Here is a 16,937-nt window from a genome sequence, read left to right as displayed (position 1 = left end):
AGGTCCTTTCCAACCTGAACTATTCTGTGATCCTATGATTCTATCCTGATGTGATGCATCTGTGCTTTACAGATTATTCTGACTATGGAGATTACTGGAGAGCAAATTATGAAGCAGACTATCCAGAAGAATACAAATACAGCCGTGACCAACTGGTTAGAGATGTGGAGAAGACATTTGAGCAGGTAGAAGCAGGAAAAAGCTCTCATCTGAGCCACAGGGTTGTGTTTTGTGATGGAGGGCTCATGTGTCAATGTTATGAAGGAAGACCTGCTTTAAACTGACCAATCCTAGTCCACATGGGGCTAACAGATGTTAGAAAACATACATGTTCTAACTTCTGCAGCCATTCGAGGACCAGCTTGGTCCCCTTTGGCTGCACTGTGACAAAGGCTGGGAAAGAGGGAGCTCTGCAGAGCCATGTCTCTCCCCCAGGCAGGGGTCATGGGGGAAAGTGTGTTTCCCATGCTGTAGATGGCCCCCATGATACTCCTCATGTAAAGTTAGCAGTGCTCCTTCCCTCATACCTGAGCAGGACTTCTGGGGCTAGGATCTGGACTCAGCACTTGAGCCCTGAGGCAAAGCTCAGCTTCAGGTTTGGGGTACACTTAGCTGCCAGAACAACTTTGTCAGACACCTTTAAGGCTCTCTGTTTAATACGAGGGATGAGTGGCGTAGAGCAAAGAGAAAATAATTTGTTTCCTTCTCCTCCTCTGCCTCCAGATAAAACCTCTGTACCAGCAGCTGCATGCCTATGTGAGGCACCAGCTGGAGCAGGTCTACGGCTCCGAGCTCATCAGCTCCACAGGATGCCTGCCTGCTCACTTGCTGGGTATGTCAATGCTGCCGTGTCATGCAAGCCTGACTTTGTACACAGGGCAGACCCCTTCAAGGCATATAGGAAGAGAGTAATCTGCCTGTTTAATCAGGATATTAACAAACAGGTTACAGATAAGGAAAGGGAGAGGAGAAATGGAGTAAAAGTCCCTGGCAGAGATGACACAGGTGCTTAGCAGCAGTGGCAGGTAGGGAAGGCAGGTGTCCTCATCCTTGCTGGAAGCTGGTAACTCTCAGCTCAAAACTCCAACACAGGGCTGGGACATTTCCCTCCCCTGTGCAGCACTTGTCTTCCTTAGAAATGAGACTTTCAAAGAGACCTGTTTTGCCTTTTACATCTTAATCTAAGCCCCCACATTTCCACAGCTTTGCTTCCAATATTTGAAGCATCAAGCTGCAGTAACTTTAATGTACATGAACATGGCAGCAACAATCACGTGGACTATAAACATGGATGTTCAGTTGTGAAGAGACCTTTAGGGAGGTGACCCATCCTGCAACTTTATTTTACAAGAATAGCTGATGCTGTGGAATAACGGATCTGTGATCTGACTTAGACCTATGCATGACTTCCTAGAACTGCTGCCCTCCATAGCTGGATCAGACCTGATTAGATGTATAGAATACCTGTTTATGACACTGCACAATTCCTAGAACTGTCTGGCACTTTTGAACAATACATAATCCATCATTTAAATTATTTCTATGTTTCTTTCTTTTTTTGAAGGTGATATGTGGGGTAGATTTTGGACAAATCTGTATGCCTTGACTGTTCCCTATCCAGCCAAACCCAACATTGATGTAACTTCTACAATGGTTCAAAAGGTAAGACATGCTTTTATGCAATATGCATTATGTAAGAAATCTAGATGCAATAACAGTTATACAGCAGATCTCAGCTGCTTTTTAGAAAACCATAGCTGCCCTAAGGCAAAACATTGCTTTCAGCATCCTTTTTTGCTTGCTCTTCACCTTAATGTGTTCATGCACTGTACCTTTTCCCTTAGCTGTTCCTCTGTCTTTCTTCTCCACTCTCTGACTGGCTTAATCTTGGCTCCACATCTATTTTCCTCAGAGACCTCTATCCATTAAGAGATATATTTTGTACACATAAATATTTCAGGAGTCACGGAGTTGGCTGATATCAAATATGACCTTTGCCAGCCATTACCATAATCAAATAGATTGTGTATTGCAGTTTGGGGTTTTTTTTTTGCCAGTTTTGCTTATTTGAATACAGCTAGGAAACTGCAGTGCTGCCTGTTATCTTTTGATAACCGCAAAGCACCATAAGGTCTGTGTTTGAGATCTGTAGTGCTAAAAGCTGTGACAGCGCCTTTACCAGAACGAGAACATGGGTGAAGATAAATCTCTGTAGTCGTGACTAAGATTCACTCCTTTTGTAAGATAAAAGAAGTGAAGCTCCTGTGGAATTTGATTTCTGAAATGTGATTATTCACCTGAAATCTACCCTTCACCCTCCTTTCATAGGGAGCACTCCACGCAAAAGTTATGCTGGCAAGAGAAGGAATGGAGGTATTTGATTCATAAGCAATTTGCACAAGTCTGCATTAATGTCACCTCTATTTTACAGTACTGACCCTCTTGTGGTAATAAATTTGTGTATATTTTAGTCCCACTGTGAGGAGGAAAGCATTACTTACAGAGCCTTGGGGCAAAGGCTGGACTCATCCTTGTTAGTGGATGTGCCCAGTTTAGGATTCTCATCCAATTGAGCTGCCTGCCACCTAAATCTCTGTGAAAACTCAGTCCAGTACAAGCAGAGGTCCTGCTATGTAGAATAATAAAAATGCTGAATGACAAAAATGTTTTGAACATTACCATGCAGTTACGATCTGACAAACAAATCCTCTAGATGCATTTGCCAGGTATTACGGTTCTGGCTGAGATCTCTAATACTCATCTTCTGGGAGTGCAGCTCCACTCCCTCAAATGAGTTGTCCCCAGTTGAAATAGCCTAAGGGTCGAATCCCAGATTTGACATGTTATTGAGAGGAATGCCTTTTTTATCTGCATTACCTTATCTTTGACTGAGGGCTTCTCTGGTCTGGGCTAGGTGCTATCTGCTGAACTTCTGAGTGCAGAAACCTATTTTGTTTGTGGGGAAAACACTTAATTCCAGCTCCCAGCAGAATTTACAGAAGTGCCAAAGGCAAACACTACCATCTTACTCTCAAAAAATTAGGTGCTGGTCTGAAGTTGGTGGAAGATAAATATGAAGTCAGCTGTCCTGTGTTAAGCCAGCCGTTGGGAACAGGTTCTGTGGGAAGCAGTGATTAATGGTGGCATTGTCTCTTTCAGCAGTGGGATGCAATGAGAATATTCAAAGCCGCTGAGGCCTTCTTCACCTCCGTCGGCCTCGACGAAATGACTGAGGGCTTCTGGAATAACTCCATGCTTACAGAGCCGGCAGATGGCAGGAAGGTTGTCTGCCACCCTACAGCATGGGATCTGGGGAAAAACGACTACAGGTAATGCAACTACTATAACCCCTTTTTACACCATCTCCTAGAACATTCATATTTTCACTAACAGTGCACCATGCTGGTGTAAGTTATATTTTTTCCTTATTCATTATTTTCTTCTAGCTGATAAGATGGGAAAGGAAGACAAAAGAGCAGGCATCCTGTGGGACTGTAAACCTTTCTGGGTAACTTTTTCTGTGAAGATCTAATGATTACTATCAAATTTATATGAATTAGAGAAATGACTATGTTCTAGAGCTTAGGGAATAAGCATAAATGCTGGTGCTTGTGGATACCAGTGAGATTTGTGGACACTTGCCCACTCTGCAGCAATGGGACAGGGTCCCTAAATTGCAAGTGAAAACCTGAGAGCCCACCGTCTATCTTTAGCAGATATATCCAGTTTCATGAAAATCCATCAGTCCCTTTCATACTTGGGAAAGGAGAAGAACAGCAAATTCCCACACAGGGAAGTCTCCTGGGGCAAATTCTGTCCCCTCTTGCGGTCCCCACAGTTACCTGGGGAAAGGGCTGGTCCCCAGCAGGGCCTTAGTGAAAGCTGCCAGCCTCACACCTCACACTTCAGCAGTCTGAGGAAGGTGAAAGGAAACCCTATTTAGAAGAAATTCCATTATTAAATAGTGCCTATGGGAGGCTGAAGTAGCCAGAGCCAGTGGCACACAGGTTTTTTTACATTACTCTCTGCCTACGTTTGTTGGTGGGTTCTCACTCCAACAAACACAGTGAGTTTATTGCCAAAGTTCCAGAGTGCAATTTTCTCTTACCCCCAGCACAATTTCAGGGTGAGTGGAAGTGTTCTGCTGACTTCCCCATCCAAGTATAGCTCTTGCAGGAGGAACTGCACCCCATGCTAGGATGTGTTTGCCCAGGTTTTGCAAGGGGCAATGAATGTTTGTGGTCTCTGGAGGATGCTTTGCAGGCAGGGCTTAGGCAGCAGATGGCTGGACCACTGTCTCTCTAACCACAAACACGTTGCTCTGGCATGCAGGATCAAGATGTGCACCAAAGTGACCATGGACGACTTCTTGACCGCGCACCATGAGATGGGCCACATTGAGTACGACATGGCGTACTCTGTGCAGCCCTTCCTGCTAAGAGATGGTGCCAATGAGGGCTTCCATGAAGCAGTGGGTGAAATTATGTCACTTTCTGCAGCCACCCCTCAGCACTTGAAATCTCTTGACCTCCTAGAGCCAACATTCCAAGAGGATGAAGGTAAATACATGCATAAATATTGCATATTTATGTGAAAACACTTGCAGGTCTTATTTTGTAGCAGAAGATTGTATCTGCAGACCGAGTGATGAGCTGAGAGGCTTCTGAAAGTCTTACCCCACTAATTTACCAGAAATACTGTTTTGGTTTTTTTCCCAGATCACATCATGAAGCAAAAGTCACTACTTTATAATGCTGCGATGTAATTTAGAAACGAATATCTGGCACTTCATTATCTTCAGTACTGAAGAACTCATTCCCAAATCTTCAAGTTCATTTAGATGAGCCTCCAATAGTCTTTTCAATTTCTGTTGCATAAATCCATACCTATCTCTACCAATGTATGTATTTAGCAGTTCAAATGAAACCAAAGATGGAAACATGATTTCCATCTCCCACTTAAGTGATACTTAGTGGACAAATTACATAGGCCTTCATTATAATGCGTTTTGTCTGGCTTCTCTGAGTGTTACCTTATAAAGATGGAGATGTACAATTTGTAAATTCTGAAATGTCTTCAGCTTGATATTCCCCAAAGCCTGGGAAGATTTCCAATGGTATATAGTGAAATGTAAATGCCAAAAGGCTAGGTTACTTAAGAGGTAGGGGGGGAAGAAAGGGACAAAACTGTATACAGTATCTAAGTGATCTTTACTTATGTTGTTTTTTTCAGTAGTATTCACTTTTTATTTAGTGAAAATCTGTTATTCAAACCAGATGTAAGTATTATCTGTAAAAAGAAGCAACTTTAGCTGTCTAATCAGATACTAATTGCTACCATAACCATTACCTTAACTGCTTCTCTCTTCAGAAACAGAAATCAACTTTCTGCTCAAACAAGCACTAACGATTGTTGGAACAATGCCTTTTACTTACATGCTGGAGAAGTGGAGGTGGATGGTGTTTAGTGTCAGGAATGGATGAAGTGGTGGTGGGAGATGAAGTAAGTTTGAGAAACAAAAGCAATTTTTTGCAAATGAACCTGCAAAACCAACCCTTCATAGTTACTCAATGTAGTGAAGTGCCTGTGCCCCCATAGGGCAGGATCTTCCCTCAGGCTGTTTCTACAGAGCCTGGTAGAATATCAGCTAGAAATGCTCAGCGTGGTGCAGACATCTCACAAGCAGTGTGCTGCCATTAGCACTGTGTATAGCCCCCAGCAGTTTACCCTGCCTCTCAGCAGACTTTCCCCTCACCTCTAATGTCAGCTCCTCTGATAAAGATAGCCCTTGGCCTTCACATGGGATGTTCCAGATCCCAGGATCAACGCTGCCATTTCCCCAGTGCACGCCCCAAGACATCTTCATCACTTAGGTATAGCCCTTCCTTAAGTCTCATCGGCCGTAAACTCTGGTTTGCTTCCCACCTCCTTAAGGACAAGTGGAAAGTGAAGTTCATCATACTTGCCAGCCTGAGAAGCACAGGGACCTCAGTTTACCACATATCTGTGCACTCTTCTCTCCCCATTCTCATGTGGTTTTGGAGGCAAATTGTCTGAAAGTTTCTAGACTGATCCTTTACATTCCTATTGAGATACCACCTTTCTCGATCAAGAAAATACAGTTCCCTTGACAAGGAGTGTCCTGAGGTGTCTTTTCAGATTATGCCCACCAGCCAATCTATTTTCAGCACCCTGGAGCTCAAGATTAAAAATGGTTTGATTCAAACTGGAGACTGTCATTTCCCAGGTTGGCTAACATGGGGGCAGAAAAATGCAAAGAACCCTAACAAGCCCAAACTGAAAATGGAGTCTGAACTCTTAACATGACCACGAACAGCAAGACTCCATCAGCGAACAAAATCTATAACAAAATTTGATATAAGCAAGCCTTCTGACCCACTGTAAAAATCAGTCAGCTTCAATTTATTCAAAAGTAGCAGACATGTCAGAAAATGGAGAATGATGAATTGTTCAGAGAAGCTTATCACACCTGTTGTAGCAGCATTGCAAAGCTCTCTGCTGGGGCAAGACCTTGAAATGCAGGTTTACGGAAAATATTTCCTTGTAAGCTTATTACTATTTTCAGAATTTAGGGCATGGGCTTGTTTCCATAGCACTACTCAAGAATCACACTCTCAGGAGAGGAAAATAAAGAGAAATCTCATCTCCAGCCCAGTGGCACAACGGGCCATACAGCACAAAGCGTGCAAGTGTTAGTCTCTGAACTGGGGGTGGCCCAGGGCATGAGGTGTATGCATGAAGCTTATTCTTGTAGATTATTTCATTCCACTAATTACTCCCTGCACACTCTGCTGTCACAAAAATCCCTTCCTTGCACTATCAGTTTCAAAGCAGCTTCTTCTCTGTGATCTCCAGCTGTGGAGCAATACTCATTTGGGGTTACTGTGAGCCATATGGACTTCTGTTTGGAAGTGAAAGAGGTGCCTGTACGTATCAGAAAATACAGAGGATGAGCAGAGTCAGGTTTTTTCCCCCCCTTATTATCTACTAACAGAAATCCCATGTTTTTCCTTCATCCCAGGAGAGAAATAGTTGGCGTTGTTGAACCAGTCCTTCATGATGAAACCTACTGCGACCCTGCAGTGCTGTTTCATGTGGCTAACGATTACTCGTTTATAAGGTAGCTCAGTGTTTAATTAATGCCTTACATTCTAGGTACAGAACAAGCCCCAGCGGCCTAAAACATCTAGTGGGGAGTCTCAGGACACAATCTTACTTTGTTTAGAGTCCTGATCAGGTCACTGATTTCAGTGGAAATTTTTCTGTGAACAGCAGGAGCTGCTGCATAGCAACATGTAAGCAGTGAGGAGGCTGCTGAGCTTCTTGTGGAGCAGAGAAGCTTCGCACCATCATCAAACCATTGGGAGCACATCTGTATGAGGTGCTTGCCTTCTGAGGAGACAGTGTACCCTGTACCACTGTCACTTGGGACATGCACATGCAGCCCTGAAGCAACTAACTCTGGATGTCCCTCTATGTCCCAGCCATCTCATTTTAGAATGCCCAGCTGGAGCAGAGGGTTGGGCCTTAAAAACCTTACTTGCTCCTGGTTTAAGTGTCAGCAAACAGATCTGGGGCTCTTCTGCTGATTTGATCTTGGCATTTTGTTAAATCTGACTTAGCGTAGCCTATAAATATCATCAGGAGCACCAGCTGACACGGCAGAGCTCTCCAAAGACCAAGGGCTTATAGGTTTCCTTGCCAGATGACTAACAAAACCTGTGCCTTCCTTATCCTTGCCCTTCCATTAGGTATTACACCCGGACCATCTACCAGTTCCAGTTTCAGGAGGCACTTTGCAAAGCAGCTAACCATACTGGCCCTCTTCACACATGTGACATTACCAACTCCAGTGCAGCTGGTCAGAAGCTGAGGTAACAAAGCAAATTTCTTACACATAATAAATGAGAGTATAACAAAGCCTAACTCATCCTTGAAAGCTTCTGTAGTCAATGAACCTAGAAGGAACCTAGAATGAACCTAGCTTGAAAATTTAGCATTTATCTACTCAGTTTATTTTGATAAATTGACTAAGTTTATATCCACTGAGGATCTAAACATCAAAGGTTTATTCACCTGTTAATGGGAAAATAATTTATTTTTATTAATAGGAGTGATGGGAGGAAGGAGGGAATTCAGAAGCAAACAGAAAACTTTGATACTGCTCCAGATTGTTTTGCTAGATGTCTAGATGGAACGTAGCAATAACATATATTACCTCTCCTTCTATGTATACAGACAATTGCTTGAATTAGGCAGATCCAAGCCCTGGACTCAGGCACTGGAAAGTGTAACAGGAGAGAAATACATGAATGCAGCACCCTTGCTCCAGTACTTCGAACCTTTATATAATTGGCTGCAAAAAAACAACTCTGGCAGATACATTGGTTGGAAAACAGACTGGGCTCCATGTACGTATGGCTTGTGGGTGGATTGAGGACACTCAGTAGTCCTCACAACCCTTGATCAGCAAAGTCCCTCTCTCTCATTGCTATTGAAGGCTCTTCTCCCTAGGGAAACGGGGTTTTCGGAAGTACACACTGAGCAGTAAGTTTTACTCATGGGAAGGCAGCCCAGCTTCCTCATGGCCAAAGCTGGAGAAATTGGCACACATGAGGTGGGTCACAGCCTCATCAGTTTTCAGAAATAGTTTATGTTATTCAGTAGCGGCAGCACTAAGAATTCAGGATGGCTGTGCAGAGGAAAGAAAGACCAAATGCTTGGACTTGTGTGGTGCTGGCCTGAGAGTGGTGTGCCTGTTCTGCAGGGCTAGGAGTCACCAGTTCTGGGAAGCAGAGGACCCTGAGCTGGGGGCACAGGGGCAAACCAGTACAGTAAAATTACTACTTCTTTTTTTCTTTCTTTTTTCTGTCATGTGCTAGTCAAAGAAGGGAGCTCAAGGGGAGGAAATGCATCTTTCAGCCTATTGTGGTGACACTGAGTGCTGAACCACCCATGTTATATACGTGCAATCACTGTTAGTACTGAAGCATACCGTAACACAGTGCTGTGCCTAATGGTGGGATTTATCTAACCAGACAAACAGAAACCAAAATTTGCATCTGAGCTGCTCATTCTCAATGGTGGGAAAGAGGCATTTCCTTTGAGAGATGTTTAAAGAAGACCAGAGGACTGCACTCTAGATGTACTCACTCTTTCTGTCTACTACAAAGCCAAACTTGAGCAACTGGCAGCTCAGATGCGGATGTTTGCAGTAAAGGTGGCTGAAGGGAAACAAGATCAATCCCACCAAGCTGGCCATTTGAAGCAGGGGAACCTATAAGGAAACTCTAGCCACCCCAGCATTTCCCAGGGACAGACTTTCTGTCGCTACAGCTGTGACACAGCCCTTGTTTCTTTTTAAACCAGATTCCGACAATGCCATCAAAGTGCGCATCAGCCTGAAGTCAGCACTGGGAGACCAGGCGGTAAGTATGTTTGTGCTGTGGCACTCTTCCCATTGCCTGGGCAACAGAGATGTTGTACTAATGGTTCTCAGAAAATAAAGCAGGGTATAGCTGATCTTTGTGTCTGAAGAGTGGATTCAGCTCAGGTGAAGGGTTATCACGTAAAAGATGTCTTGTCTGAGTTTGTGCTCAAGACTGCCACTACAGTTAGTAGAGGGACCTCTCCAGGGAGTGATTCTACCCATTTTAAGGCAGACATCCCAGTTAGATGAGTTATTCTGTAGAAATACTGATAATTTTTACCTGTTACAGGACACGCCTGGAGGGTAGCATAGGGGAGACTGTGTACCTGAAAATGGCTATATTTTTCCCAGCTATGCTGATGTGTCTAAACAAAGCCTCTATCTAATTTCCTCTAATTTCCTTTATGAATGCTACAGTGGCTGTCTTCAGGAATTACTATTAGAGCAGCTACTTCACATTTGAATGTGGGGCTTAATGTAGAGGAGTTGAATCCCACTTGCTATTCTCAAATGCTCTTGATTTCATGCTGATACACTTCTGTCAGCATTCCTTTGTAGATTTTTGTTTGCCTGTTTGCTGTAATCTTTCAAGGCCCTGATATATTTGGCTGCCTCCCTGCCCTCCAACTCTTATGCAGAGACAGCTTTGTTATTAAGATTGTGGGGGGCAACACAGCTGCTTCTGTTTCAGACAAGGAGAAGGGCTTTCATTCCCAAGAGTTTGTCTGCTTTCCCCAATTATATCAGCTGCTCCAACAAAATTCATTACAGCAACTGGAAAAACTCATCAAAGCCAAAGATGGTTTTTACGATTTTAGACAGAGCATTGTCTTAGCCCATCTGCTTAACCTAGGCTGAAAATTTCCTCCCTAGTCTAGCTGTGACTCTTTATACTAATCTCAGAGAGGCGACATGGAAGGCTTAAGTGCAGGCACTTCACTCCTGTCAATAGCCATTTTCACCTTGCAGAACATTAGTAATTTTCCAGGAATAAGTATGTCATCAGGCAGGTCATTTAGACCGGCATGTTGGAGCCTATTGGACTAGCAAGGACACAATACCGTGAGCTCATTTTTCATATGAATTGATACTCTCCCTTCTATTACTCTTTCACATGCAAACCCCACTGGAGTTTTATTGCTTCCTAGACCACTGAGTCGAGCTAGATACAATTCAAAATTGATATCAGGAGCATGAAAAGGTTACATATTACAACACATTTATTAGTCATTATGGTTAATGTTTAGCTTAATACCATTTTTATGCCTGTCTTTTGCCATCATAGTCTTTTGTTGTACAATTGAGCAGCTGTAAAACAATCTCATACAGATTACTTAATTTGAATTATTGTATGGACAGTAGGTTCCAAAGCTCTGAAGAGCAAGCCATGCATTTTCCTCTCAAAACCAGTCCACATCACCAACATTCAAGCAAACTTTCCTGTACAGTAGCTTTCTGTCTCCCCACAGATTTCTCTTATACTGAGCTCCCAGGCACATCACTCTGCATGTTTGTATGCCAGCAACGGGTAATGGTACATGCATGAAGTGGCATAGAGAAAAGGCAGAGAGAACCTCAGGCAGGAATCTCAGCCCAACCACACAGAGCAATATGTTTGACTGTTTTACACGGCTCAGAGCACACAGAAGCTGGGAACCTGATGCAACTATTTGTTTAAGATGTATTTTGAACTGCTTTGCACTGTTAGGACAGCAGAAAACATTCTGAGTACGCCAGCAAATCTTTTTGTATTTCTGCTTTTTAGCACTGGTTTGAGCAGAAAGGGAAAGATCCCCTCTCTCTGCAGAGAGCTCACGCAGGCAATCCTGCACCCCTCAGCTGCATACCCTGGCTGTTACCAGCAGGGATGTTTCAGTAGGCCAAAGTTCTGCAATTTAAGCTCCCAGAATCATGGATGGGTTTATACCAGCTGTACCAGAGCGTGTGCTGCTGCAACTACCCTGCTAATTGTTTTCAGGCTGATGAGATTAAAGCTGCAGCAGTAGCACTGCTGGATCATCAGTGAGGCTGAAACACCAGTGAGGCTGAAACACCCACAGCTTTTGCTTCAGTTGGGGCTTTATGAAAACTGCCCTCCCAAGGGAAACTGCTACAAGACCCCTGCCGGATCACACGGGGTCTGTGCTATTTAAATTAAAAGGTTCCAGAGTGTCTGTCCCCTGAGCACAACTTGAAAACAGGACCCCTCTTCAAACATTGATTCAAGATTCTCCACTGGGTCATACATCTGATTACACTGTAAAAGGCTGTCACACGTGACAGTGTTAGGGAATGGGGAGATATCAGCTGGCGGGCATTTGGACATATTTTACAATGGAAAATCCTTTTTGAATCGGAGGCCAGACTTACACTGCCTTTCAACTCACACATGGGATCTTGGAGGGAACATGCTATAATAGAGCAGAGGCACTTAGCAAAGTTCATTTTGTTCCAAAAGCAAAGCAGCCTCCTTAATGAACAACGAGAACCGAGGGAGGTTTCCGAGATGCCTAGGGAAGGTGTGTGGGTAGTCATTACTCAAATACAGATCAGAAGCCAGCCAGGTACTTCCCATGCACACAACCAGTAATGGTATTTGTAAAGGCACTTGAGAGGCATAGTGGCAATTAAAATACATTAGAGTAAAAAGACAAAATATATGCTATGGAAATGAATCAATAAAAGCTAAAATGCTAGGTACAGAAAGCAGCAGTAGAGGAATCAAGCTCAATTAGCTCCTGGTTTAAAAAGAAATAAAAAATCAAAAAAAAAAAAAAAGACAAAAAGCACTGCAGAGTCTAAAGATGTTGTGAATTGAAAAATTGAGAAACCCCCACAGCAGCATCCTAGGCTGCGATGTTGAACACTGCCGGCTGCTGGAGGTAACTGCTGTAACAAGAAGAAAGAAGTGCTTCGGCACAGGGCTTTGCCTGCCGCTCAGCAAACAGGAGAAAGCCGGGGGCATTTGCCAAGGCCAAGGTGGTTCACAGCTTCAACCGTTGCTGGTGGGAACAGCCAGAGATAGCACAGCCCCTGCCCTCCACACGCTGGCTTTGGGTCACCAGTGCATTCCTGGGGCCCGATACTGCATGAATTGACAACAGCAGGCTCTTTCTGCTCTTTCCTCCATTGTATGTGTCCTTTTTCAGTTTATATCAGTGTCAAGAGGAGGACAGGGTTGAAATACGGATTTTACAAAACCTGTTACAACAGAGCTGACTTCAACCACACCTTCCAGAATGATTCTGGAGAAGGTCTGGAGCTGTGTAAAACTATTACTGACAGCTTTTTATTCCTGCTCAGATACCATAAACACAATCAAATCTAGGCAAATCTAGGGGGATAAAAATATTGCCACAGAGTTCAGACAGGAATTTTCCCTTCGTGCACACACAGTGTTGCACAACAGAGCAGGCTGCATTACCAGCTCCTGTGGTGGTTTTTGCCCTGTCTACAGTCCTCAGTTCCTGCCCCTGAGAACCTGGTTTTGACTTCCATTGCAAATAACTTTGGACCCATAAGGCAGGTCAGGATGAGTCTGCACACAGGCAGTGCATTTTTTTTGTATCACCTCTCTATTCCTCAGGAAAAACAACAATTACATACCTGTTTCAGAAATACTGATGAAAAGAGGTTTTACTGAAACAAACCAAACCCCAAACAAAATCCCAGCACATCAGGCAAATAAATAAGCCACCTTCATACAAGAACCCCACCCCAAAGTTTCTCCTTCTTAAAAGACTAGGTCTGCAAATAAAATGATGAGATGGGCTGGCAGCACTTTCAGTAACCCCATGTAAAGGTACCAGAAATTGCAGAGGGACAGCATTATGCAGAGTCTGGCAGCGGGGCTGCCTGCATGTTTATTCTCTTGCAAGGCAGTCAGGTGAGCAGAGCTAAAAGGTTTGAGTAGGTTCTGAAGTGCTATTATGGCACAAACAAATAATACTGAAGTGCATGCCAAGCATTACAATTGCTATTTCTTTTTAGAATGATTTCTTTGTATCAGGTAACTTGCCATCTCTGATGAATTTCTCTTGTGCTGTTTCTGCAGTATGAATGGGATGAAAGCGAGCTCTTCCTGTTTAAGTCATCCATCGCCTATGCCATGAGAAAATACTTCGCAGAGATGAAGCAACAGGAAGTTAACTTCCAGTGAGTGACTTGCTTAATTGTGCCAGCTATGTCTATATTGCTTCTGGTTCGCTAGCAGCATGAATTAGTGGAATTAATTGTGCCTTCTGTCAAATGTAAGGTGATAGTAAACACCAGCTGGTTGCAAAAGGTAAGATGCCAGCTTTGTTACATGCTGTCTTTTCACTCAAGAGTCTGAAGTTTAGGAATAATGTGCTAAGGTTAGGTCACTTCAGTGGATGTGGAAGGCTTTGCCTTCCACAGCTTATCAGTGGTCAAAGTGAGCCTTGAGAATTTGACACCTATATGGGAATATCAGTGAATATACATTTCTAACAATGTATGTGTATGATACAAGAGGTTTTGGGCCAAGGAAATATAAATTTGCTGATTACAAAACACTAGAATTCCATGCAGACTTACTAATCTTATCTAAGTCAGCTGAAATTGATTCTGGTACGAAAACAACTCTTTTTACTAGGTGTCTTAAAAGTTTTTTCAGGCTATCTACTTAAGCTACTTGATACTGCTTTATAGAACATCAGCCATGTAATACCTAGGACCTACGACCAGCAGGATGTAAGGAAAAATTATTAGGTACTTCATACATCACCTCATTCACAAGACCTGCCTTGAACACTTTTTCTTCTGCAGCTGATTATGTGCTTTGGAAAAGGTACAGGATATATTTTCTTCATCTAAGTAAAGAATTAGCACATAGAAAAAGAAATTCTGTGAGGAAATTTATTTCAATTCCCAGTTGAGGTCACTAGGAAGAGTTCACTTAAATAACTTAACTTAAATAAACTAACCCCTTGGCATTTCCCATCGCTGCTGTTCACTTGCCCAAATTTAAAGCTAATGTCATCTCAGCAATTAAAAAAACCTTTTTCTTCTGTTTCTCATTCAGAACTACAGACATTCATGTTGGGAAACAGACAAAAAGGATCTCCTTCTTCCTTACTGTCAGCATGCCAGGTAATATCAGTGATATCGTGCCCAAAGCTGAAGTGGAAAATGCCATCAGGTGAGATTTTGTTCTCTGGGGAAAGAAAAAACCCCAACAACCAAACCACCAGGTGAAAGAGTGGAAGGGAAACTAATGCTTAAGTCAGCTGAGGCAGAAGGGATGATAAGAAAGTCAGTTCTGCAGTTAGCAGAAATAACAGGATGGGAGAAACTGTTATGACAGAAAGAAAACAGTCTATCTGTCAGATGGTGTCTTGGACAACAGCCAATGTAAAATGCTTCAGGGTGCTTGTAAAACTGCCGTTACACATGTAATTGAATCGTATGTTGCCAGAAAACATCATTACTCGAACTTTAACAGGATCTTATATTCTGAAATATAGAGTACAGTAATTGTGTGTGAATGCACGTGTGTTTTCTCCTCTCATTAGTGAAAATTCAGTGCAAGATTTATTGTCAGCAAGGACTCCAGAACAATGATGTATTAGGAAGATAGCCAGATTTATTCAATTATACAGAAAAGAAGAGGTCAGAATAGGAGATAGTTCCTACTTACGGATCAGTGAAAAGCTCTTTATAGCACAGTATGACACTACTGTAAGTCACTGCTGAAAAATGACAAGTAAAACTGCAATTCTGCAGTTGGTCACGGGTAATGTACAGCGGGAAACGAAGAGGGCACAGATCTAAAAGCAGTAGAACATGAGATGGGGTTGAAAAAGCAGTGGGATAATTTGGTGAACCAAGGGAGAAGAATATGGCTATGATAGTCACTGTCTGGGTAGCACTCAATAGCAGAAGTTCAAGGAAAAACAAAGCACAGAAAATACACCAGAGAAAGGATTTTCAGGGCAGTGAAAAACTCAAGAATCCAAACTATGGAACACTGTAGGAGCGAACCAGGTCTTCTGTGGTTTTCTTCAAAGCTGTGGTTTCTATCACATATTCAAGAAACTTATGGATAGCTGACACACTTAAGGTAATCAGGGGAGAAATGCAAATAGAAAGGGAGATCAGAAGGCTGTTTGCCTCATTTTTATACATGTTAAGGCTGAGGTTAAGAGTTCATACATGAAGTGTCTGAACATGTCAGCTAAGCTGCAACATGTTAAGAGCTTAAGTTACTGTGGTTGTCACTCACCAACCCATGCCAGAAGGAATATAGGTTTAGCAGTACCTCCTGTGCAGCCTTTCCAACTGAGCAGTTCAGGGGAAGCTGACACTGGAGATTTATAAAACAACTGAAAATTGTTCGTATGCTTCCAGTAAACATGCAAAACTCTTTGAATTTGCTCTCAATACCAGGATGTCTTGGGGACGAATCAATGATGCTTTCAGACTGGATGATAACACGCTGGAGTTTGTGGGCATACTTCCAACTTTGGCCACACCTTATGAACCACCTGTCACCACATGGTTAATTGTGTTTGGGGTGGTCATTAGCTTGGTTGTCATTGGAGTTATTGTCTTGATCATCACTGGTCATAGAGATCGCAAAAAGTGAGTAATATTTTTGATACTATGATCATGATCACTGGAAGACGTCCTGATGACTGAATCTCCAGGGTGCTCATAAACGGGCTGCCAAATCTAACTGAAGCAAGTTAAGGAATTAATGCTTATTATTCCCCTCTCAACAACAGTGATAGCTAAAGGTTCAGCTCACTGCTTTTCAGTGCACAGCAGATTTGGCAGCTTAGTGCAATTTCCCCATCATCATCACAGCTGGATGCTGTGGCTGCAGGGAGCTGTGAGGGGCCAGGCTTCTGCCAGCCCCGCTGCAAGATTGATGGAGTGACCTGCTGGGAACACAGTGCCTTTTCCAACAGCAGAGTAGCCCACATTCATCAGTACCTGCAGTTTTCAGTAATCTTGTTGGAGGCTGTCCAGTAACGTAATTTTCCTTAACTATTACTGCATTAACAGCAACATAGCTGGAATGGTTTTCTATGTGTTTCTATAAATGGTGTTTCTAAGAATGTGGTAGGTTTGCTACAGTTCTCTTTAAAACCAATACAATTCCTTTTATATAAAGATTCCCATTTAAACACGGTATTATTTATAGCAGGGGATTCTGGGGATCCAGAAGGACTTCAACAGAACAGAGGCTTCTAATATAAAATGAATTTTCATTACAGGAAACAGAGAGAAAAGAGAGGTGAAGCAGGATCAAACTGTCAAGAGGTGAACCCTTATGCTGAAGAAGGAAAAAGCAACATGGGTTTTGAGCCATCTGAAGAGACACAAACATCATTCTAGAAGATGTGGGTACGCTAAGGATTTGCAGGATTTTTCATCTCACTTTTAGCAGTAGTTCCTAGCGAGGACCAAAACACTATGGATGTCATAGTGTTTTGCATAGTATCTTCTGGCTGACCATTAA

General features: G+C 42.9%; 1 protein-coding gene across 1 annotated transcript; it reads left to right on the top strand.

Annotated features, from left to right (window-relative positions):
- The first annotated feature begins 53 nt into the window (after nucleotides 1-53).
- ACE2 (angiotensin I converting enzyme 2) lies at nucleotides 54-16,813 on the top strand. Its single transcript, XM_010014179.1, is given in 15 exon segments — nucleotides 54-185; nucleotides 724-832; nucleotides 1,565-1,662; nucleotides 3,160-3,329; nucleotides 4,333-4,559; nucleotides 5,371-5,466; nucleotides 5,469-5,502; nucleotides 7,043-7,141; nucleotides 7,773-7,895; nucleotides 8,260-8,432; nucleotides 9,391-9,449; nucleotides 13,506-13,606; nucleotides 14,496-14,612; nucleotides 15,860-16,054; nucleotides 16,693-16,813. Coding segments are annotated over 15 exon segments (1,854 nt in total).
- The last annotated feature ends 124 nt before the right edge of the window (nucleotides 16,814-16,937 follow it).

The sequence above is a fragment of the Nestor notabilis genome, unplaced genomic scaffold (genome assembly GCF_000696875.1).
Source record: "Nestor notabilis isolate BGI_N333 unplaced genomic scaffold, ASM69687v1 scaffold4675, whole genome shotgun sequence".
Taxonomy (NCBI): Eukaryota; Metazoa; Chordata; class Aves; order Psittaciformes; family Psittacidae; genus Nestor; species Nestor notabilis.
This window is presented reverse-complemented; position numbering and strand designations above follow the sequence as displayed.